Source organism: Tigriopus californicus, chromosome 10, assembly GCF_007210705.1.
Source record: "Tigriopus californicus strain San Diego chromosome 10, Tcal_SD_v2.1, whole genome shotgun sequence".
Taxonomy (NCBI): Eukaryota; Metazoa; Arthropoda; class Copepoda; order Harpacticoida; family Harpacticidae; genus Tigriopus; species Tigriopus californicus.
This window is the reverse complement of record NC_081449.1, coordinates 3,972,769-3,980,945: the sequence shown is the minus strand read 5'-3', so window position 1 is coordinate 3,980,945 and position 8,177 is coordinate 3,972,769. Positions and strand designations below refer to the sequence as shown.

The 8,177-nt window shown below is 40.0% G+C and overlaps 1 protein-coding gene across 1 annotated transcript; it reads right to left on the bottom strand.

Moving 5' to 3' along the window:
• On the bottom strand, positions 1-5,267 carry LOC131888850 (uncharacterized). Its single transcript, XM_059237793.1, has 3 exons — positions 4,486-5,267; positions 1,936-2,190; positions 1-1,101 (listed from the first exon to the last, which is right to left on the bottom strand). Exons 1-3 carry the CDS (start codon positions 4,826-4,828, stop codon positions 323-325), a joined length of 1,377 nt encoding a protein of 458 aa, XP_059093776.1. The 5' UTR covers positions 4,829-5,267; the 3' UTR covers positions 1-322.
• Between the last annotated feature and the right edge of the window lie 2,910 nt (positions 5,268-8,177).

Sequence of the window (8,177 nt, the reverse complement as noted above, 5' to 3'; positions counted from 1 at the left end):
TGGACTAAAATGACCCCGAAATGTCGAATACATTTATTTGCATTTTTCAGCGGCCTAGGAGATATTCAATGCAGCAGAAAATGAAAGGACTTTTAACCGTCGTTCATTTTGCTGATTTAATACGAAATATAAAGGTAACAATGAATGGTCAGTTTCTTTTGACCTTTCATGTAGGTCAAAGGAATCAGAGATGATGGCAATTGTAATGATAATGAATAACGATCATAATTACATCAATACGAATGAAAACAAGGTACATGCTGCAAAGAATGACATTTGAACAATTTCTGACCGACTAGCTGGTCTTGCTTGAATGAGCTAGTCACTTTTCACAGATGATGACATTATTACTTTTGTTGTTATTGTTGTTTTCATTAGTTGGCAAATGGAACACGTCAATCCAAGAGTCAATGTCCGGGAAATTGAATTTCCGCATCACCTCATTGAGCATGATCTCTTGTTTGTCCGTGAACTCCCTTTTGCGACTCCTTAAGTTGTCTTGACTCAAATTGCAACCTTTCTGCGAATCCCGACTCAGTGCTCGCAGACATTTCTCCAGATTTTCCGGGGACATGTGACAATGACTGAGCAAAGCGCGGAGATTCTTCTCGGGAGCACGAATCAACTCGTCATAGTCGATCGGGAAGAAATTCACCAGCCCCTTATTGGTATACTCTAAATAGCACAGGATGAGCATGCACCATACTTCGGCCCAACACCGTAAATGGTTGTAGTCCCGTCGAACGTCCTTGATCAGAAGCTCGATGACATCATCAAAGTTTGTGTGAATAGGACTGGCCACATTCATCATCACTTCCACCACATCTGGCATGAACAGATTGTTCAGAATACTCGGAAACGCACCCACCATGGACATGTAGGATGTGAAGTTCTTGCGGGGGGCCCGATACATAAAGACATGGCGGACATATGGGCAGACTCTGGCCACATTGGCCGCCAAGCTGGCGGACACGTTCCGAGTTTTGAGAATCATGTTGTCGACTTGCCGGAATTTGATTGGTTTGCATTGCACTCGGATCCCTGCTTCCAGAAGCTTGTCCGGGTTATTCTGGATGAACTCAGGATAGTTGGCTTGTGTGACTGAAAATGAATCAGAGGCTGCGATTTAACCGGGGAGTTTCGAGAATCTGTTTTTTGGGTTGTCCATTTCCTCTCAAGGACTTCTTTATTCTCATCTTAAATTTATTCCAAGTGTTTATCTTTAACGTTTTAAACGAAAAAGAGAAATGCCATTACAAGGAAACCATTTTGTTTTAGAAGAGAATATGATTAAGCCACCCAACTCCTAAAGAAAGAAATCCGCTTGCCACAGACAAGTTATCGCCTTTTTCTTATTTTTTTGATAACCAATCAAATATCCAAACGACATTCAGAAATGTCGTTTATCATAAAAATTTGTCAAGAGGAATCTTACACTACTGCATAACAGTCCATAGTGCATGTGTGCATGTTACACATACAATATGAGGGTGAATCACGTTGTGCACAGTAGATTAATCCACTTTCAGGAAAAAGAAACAAATGCATCACGACATTTTGACGGCAGTGCACATCAATCATTCAAAAAATCATTCAAGAAAGCATTCTTGTAAAAAAGTGACTCCAGCTCTCAAAAAGCCCTTCAGTTGCCGTACCAGGTATACCCAGTCAAGAAGAACTTTCCAATCCATCTGGTGTGATTCTCGAGTTAAACAAGAGTCATTCTTGAATTCCTTCACTAGCGCGGAAGTTCTGTAGAATGTGCCCTGAGGGTGAATTTGGACCCAATGTTCGCGTTTGCCTAGCGGCCGATTGCGTCGCAAAGTACTCTTTTCGAGGTGTAAGGGTCTACACTTTGCCAGATCGAGCGAGCATGGGTCTTTTGCCATGAATGAGTCGAATCGAAAGAGTTTCAAAGTTACGAGTTCAACTTACCTCTGAAGCGCGATCGCACTGAGAAGAGCCTCAGGTCTATGTTGGTAATGAAGTCGGGTTCGGAGAGGGCAATTGTGTTGGGGACGCCTTCCATCATTCGGGTAAGGAGGGTAGAGCCGCATCGCCCTGTATTAGACAGGAGGACCACATTGCCTTTGGGGTCGCCAAGGTCATCGGCAAACCGGATGAAATGGTGCAAGGGAATGCTTAGGACCTCTATTGCTTGACTAAATTGTACCATGAAAAAGAATGCACCTAGGACAGAAAAAGATCCGAGACATTACAAGGCGAGGAAAATGGGCGTAGTTCTGGCAACATGCGTCTTGTTGGCAGCACTGTTCATTGTTTACGTTGGTTGCCGCGTAAACGCAATCGAACCCCACCCTCTTAGATCGTCGTTGCTCAGATTGACAATTGAGCTTCAGGGACTGATCAGATATTTCTTGTGAACTCCGTTCCGGACCTTCTTCAAGTCATGTGATTTTGCCTGTGGAAGTTTGAAGTGACTGGGAGGGGTTGGTAGCATGATTTTTAGGTTGTGGGCAGATAGATCTTTGAGTACTTTGGCATACCGCACAAGGTTGAATCGTGTTGAGAATACTTTTGAAGAACCTGAAGCAAGTTCAAAGGAGCACTTAATGACACCAAATTGATCATCATTTGCTGCTAGAATCCTCTTTGATTGAAGACGAGGTTTTCCTGGTTTTGTCGTAATACTCCCAAGTACAGAGATCGCGACGGGAGCCTGAGGCTTACGTACGTATACAAAAATAAAATTAATCGCCGTCATATTGCTAATTCCGACAAGTCATGGGCTCAAAAGAACTTCTAATACATTGGCAAGGGCTGGGATTGCCGAAGGCAAGCTTTTGACAGCCTTCCTACTATATTGGCAATCCAAGAGAAATATCACTGATTCATTCTCCATTCTTGATCGGAGATTAAGCCATACAAATTGCATGCCACTTCGGATTTTCGAGCTCTAAAGCAAATCCGGCATGAACAACTGAAGTGAAAAATGCCATCTTATGGTTCCTAATTGACAATATGATGTTGATTGGCCTATTATATTCCTCGAATAAAAACCACTTCAATCCGCCAACGGTGTGGACAAAGCATATGAGAACAATTACGCACGCTCAGCATGTAATTTAGAGCGAAAAATGCAGAGCGTGTTGATTTTTGCGAGGCTTGCTTTGCCTTCCAGACGTTATAGCGTCGACTAGAGCAAAATCAAGGATGCCATTTCAAATTTTGCCCAAAGCCGGTTTCAAGTGAAAGAGCTCAAACACCAAAGGAGGCAGGTAGATATCTTTCCTTACGTACTTCAAATGTGAAACATACGGTCAAAAAGCACAAAAGCAAGGTCCGTTGTTTAAACAAGAGCCAGGTTGCCCTAGCGAAGTAACCGAACTTTGATTGCAGTACTTATGTTACGCACTAACTTTTTCTGGCTTCAAACTCAATTTAATACTGCCCGAAGCATTCAATGTGGTAAAGACACTTTTGCATGATTGGAAATTTGAATTTGAATGCTGAATGCACGAAAGAAACAACACAATTCAAGAATGCAGAAAGAAAATAAGTAAGTTATTCATCGATAGGTTTAGCCCTTGCAATTCTTTAGAATGACAATTTCTGCCAAAAATGAACTGGCTTGGTCATGAGAAATTCTAAACTCTAAAAAATTCTAAAAAAATATCCAACTCCATTGCTTTCAGTTGCACGTTCCTAAATTTGTGGGTTCATGCCATCATGATCGACCCCTGTATCCTTAAACATTTGGTCTGAACTAGTTCAGGGCTCCAGATTTAAAGATCATTATAGCATTTCTTACTGATTCTTAAAGAGACCAGCAAGATATCATTTTGAATATGCTCAAATCTCTGCCGACAACAAATTGATATTCTGTTATGGAAAGTAAGCAAAAATTCGAAAATCTCGCCATTTGAAAGTGTTAAACTTTCTCGCAGATGTACAATAACGCCTTCCAAGATGGTCGGCACAGTAATACTCTTCTTAAGGTTTATTTTGAAAAAAGGACTCCTGCCTACTCAATTTGAAAGGGTTATCTATAAACAATTTGCCATTAGAGCTTAATTAAACGTCAATACCTTGAAGACATTGGACTCTTCACAGTTATTGGCAATGTCCGCTCAATTCCTTATCCATTATTACTCTTTCAAGTATCTGAGTTGGTATATTCGGGGTTGATTTTGCTTCATTTATGAATTTCAAATAAATGTACGATGAATATAAATCTCGAAAAAAATACAATGTTGGCCTAGAAACCAGTTCCTACGTGAGGTACATGTCAGCGAGGAAGTGATTGTGAGTTCAGGTTTTCAACTTTTATTGTCTTGTGAGGAACTCAAAAAAGTAGGCCATGGATGGGTTTATAACCATCGCATTTCTTTGAATGAGAATATCTTGCACAAGAACTTGAGATGGGTAGAAGCTACCCACCGTTAAGAGATCGAAATAACAAATTTAGGTCACCCTATCTTATTAACGATCGTTAAAAGCGGGAAGAGGTATTTCACAACTTACCGTGATCGGAATCGTACACGTCAAAATCCTCGGGAACCACTGCAAACAATGCTGAGGTCGGCGTAAACCCCATTAACGAGACATTGTCGGCTAGTAATGCACTTGGACATTCGTAGGATAAGTGAGAAAGGAGAAAATTGTTCCGACAAGCCACTAAATTCTCCACCGGTTTGGCTCGGAATCGGATCCGACAGCGATGCACACATTTGTCGTATTCGGCTTTACTCGCGGCTTGGTCTTTGACCAATCCGGAGTGCAGAGAGTATCCACAGATCCGTTTCAGCACGAAATTGAAGCCTTTGAGGAGCACCAATAAGATTTGAAGGAGAATGTAAACCAACATGATGACTAGTAAGGACAAATGTGGGTGGAGCTGCTTTCAGCCCATCCGACCGAACTGATGCTCAAGAACAACTGGTTTCACTCCACAAGTCAGTGGTCACCGATACATCCTCGGGATCAACCAGAATACATTGCCGTGCATCTCAAATCTCAGAAATGCATTTCACAATCGACAGACTGAGCTTGCAAAATCGTATGCCATTCTCCACTTCACGTTCAGGGACATAACGCCAAGTCATTGACTTTTAGAACTCCTTGAATAAATAGCCATGCCCAGTCTTCATGAGCCGACCACGATACTATTCGAACAAATAGATTCGCCAACTTTTCCGAAAGTTTTTGTTTCAGGAGCGTGACCACGATTGAACGAGTATGTTGGAAGCAAAGCCGGTGATGTTTTAGAGGATCGGCCCTCCACAGATCCGTTCAAGTATAGATTGGCAATGAGCGAACTTGAATTCTGGGTATACCTTCAGTCGTCGATCGGTTGAAGACAATGGAGGAATCACATTCGATCGGCACTTTCGATGGGAAGGAAACAAGTGGAAATCAAATTAATTGAACCTATGATGATTGGCCCGTCTTCAGTATGAAGTATCTACTCTGCATGATACTCTGGCTCAGAATTATGCCAAGCTTGAATGGTTGATATTGGGAAGAAACTAGCATTCTCCAGAGCTGAAACGTGCTAGTTGACGACCAAGCGCGCCTTCTGCTTTAAAAGCAGATTGAGGACCCCTCGATTTTTGGACAAGAAAGATCAGCATGATGAACATGGGTCCTTGATTTACAAGATGCGTGTACCTTCCAGCGAGGTAGTCGAAATTGTCTGATGTAGGGCTTACCTTCCATCAGCAGACGTTTACCCAGAGTATGGATAAATGAGTCTACCTATGCAGTGCTTTTTTTAGAATTTTATTTAAATCATGATAATAAATGTATAAATGATGAAGAATATAAAAGCACTAGCTCTAAAGCCGGATAATGGTGGCCAAACTGACGATTGTCAATAAGATGAAAACATTTATTTGCGTCAGATTGAACAAAATTTGCCCTAGTGCAATTCAAAACTAGTTTCCTTGACTAAATTGTGATGCAAATAATTTTTAGAATATGCTGATTCTCTATATGTCTTGTCAAAGAGGAAAAGATAGTTCCTCATTTTTCTTTTCCTAAGAAATTTCCCTTTTGATTTCGTTTTATAACTAGAACTCATTATGGACTTTAATTCGACCTTATAAATCTCAAAACTAATACTATCGTGTCTGGATTACTCAATATTGTGAGCACTTTGATAAGGTAATTCAAATATAAATATTTCTTCATGGTTTTGTATGACGTTACATCCTTCAGCTCTATGAAAATTAAAGAATTAAATCTAAGAAAAAGCACAACTCTTCTTAAAGGTTTACCAGGGACCACATAATTCTATCGTCTCTGGATTCGCCGAAAGGTCATATTTTATTGGTGAATATTAGCAAAGACAGTCATCATATTTTAGGTAAGGCCTCAGGGCACTCTTTCCTTCTGAGGATACAAATGATTGTCCAAAGCAGTGATTCCCAAACTTTTTTTAAATCATTCACCTGCATTTGTTTGATATTTTTGATTTTTTCAGAATGGTTCTTTTAAGTTTCATTCAAAACGGTTATCAAATTTGCTAATCCCAAAATTTTTACTAGATGTTTTGAGGCTTATTGCTTAAAGGACAAACGCTTAACCATTAATCAAAGGAACTTGGCATTTTGTCCAAAGATAGACAGAGATCCTTGTCTATGTTGTACACTTCCATTTCTTCTACTTTTCATTGTGACGTCCATTTACCGATCCAAGCAAGATCCCTGTCTATTCGGGAATCGCTTCGCCATCCACCGTAAGAGGGTGCGTACGGTCACATTTACGAGAGAAGGCACGAAAGAAGATCAAATTAAACGCCACTATTTTGACTAGCTGACTTTGTGAACGAGGAAGCTGGAAGCTGAATGGACCGTGTGCCTTCAAAAGCGCTGGTTGTTGGTTCGTGACCTTGGTCAGAGCATGGAGAGAGAAATAAGAAATTTCGTGGACTGCTCATCAATCCATTTGAAAACAAGTATAAGATACATTTTATCTGACTCTAATTAGTAGCGTTGACAGGTGTGCATGAAAAGTGTCAACTTTGGAGTTCATAACAAACAGGGTCCCCCAATTTGCCATTAACTAAAATGGTGCTTCGGTAGGGCAAGGAAAAACAAGCAATCCTGTTGTGTCGCTTATCATAATCGAACTTCATTGCAACAAGAAGTAAAGTGAATAATGCTCTTTTTGGCGTACTTTTGCGTTTTGAAGCACCTCGCTGCAAATGGTAAAATTTGACAATAGCCAATTACGTTTTTTTGTCACCTTCCCAATCTGAGTTGGCATTAACAAGTATGCTTGAATTTATTGTGCAAGAATGATCGAATTTCAAATTGTAGTTCAATCATGTTTCAAGTACATTCCTTTTTTGATGTCCAGCCACTTTAAAAATGCCTTTTTCTTACGAAAAGCATGTGAATAAAATTAATCCAATGTTTTGCGTTCATGCAGCAAAATACATACATACAGACATAAAAAGTCATGTTAGAAGGAGGAAGTAGTGCACCCAAATTTAGGTCTATATGATAGATTTACTATGATTTGTTATGAAAGAAGAATGCCATATAATGAGGTGATTGATAACGATTGTTTTTATTAACAAAGAAAACGATTTTCATGCAACTTAAACCAATGATAAAAAGTTCATACTGTATGTAACACCGGATAAAGCAGTCTTGACAAAAAGTTGGTTCAGTCGAGACAGGTTTGTTTAATCTGTAAACCTCATACAAAAGCAAACATCAAATAATGCTGGTTCCAATGAAGATGTTAAGAAAACACCGATGAAAGAACATTTTCTACACACTTAAAAGAAATTTCAAGCAAACCTGAAGTCCTGCCGAATCATTCTTTGAACGTTGATCATTGTGTATTTGAAGAATATCGACAGAACGAAAGGAAGATATCTGTTTTGTTGGGATGAATGGTTTGGATGGCGCTTTGTAGTTCACATAAAGACGGATGCAATCAATAGGGATGTTTCCATGTGGAAAAATGACCTGTCAAGAGTTTGACATAGAGTTATGGGAAAACATTGTCGACTTAACTAGCCATCTTTTTCAATTTGATTTATGATAAACCCTCCGAGTACAAGGTGAAGATAGGTTTATGATAGCGCTATTCTATCAAAATGGGGATGAGAATGCACGTTGTTGAAGAATATCTCCTGATTTGTCCACGAAAACAACTTCCATAGAACACTGGGTGGAGGCTGAAGCTTAAGATTTGGGCCT

Coding starts and splice junctions, on each gene's coding strand:
- LOC131888850 (XM_059237793.1), bottom strand. CDS start 4,828: ATGTTGGTTTACATTCTCCTTCAAATCTTATTGGTGCTCCTCAAAGGC. Junction 2,191..4,485: donor CGTGTACGATTCCGATCACG/GTAAGTTGTGAA, acceptor TTTCTGTCCTAG/GTGCATTCTTTTTCATGGTA. Junction 1,102..1,935: donor AGTGCGATCGCGCTTCAGAG/GTAAGTTGAACT, acceptor ATTCATTTTCAG/TCACACAAGCCAACTATCCT.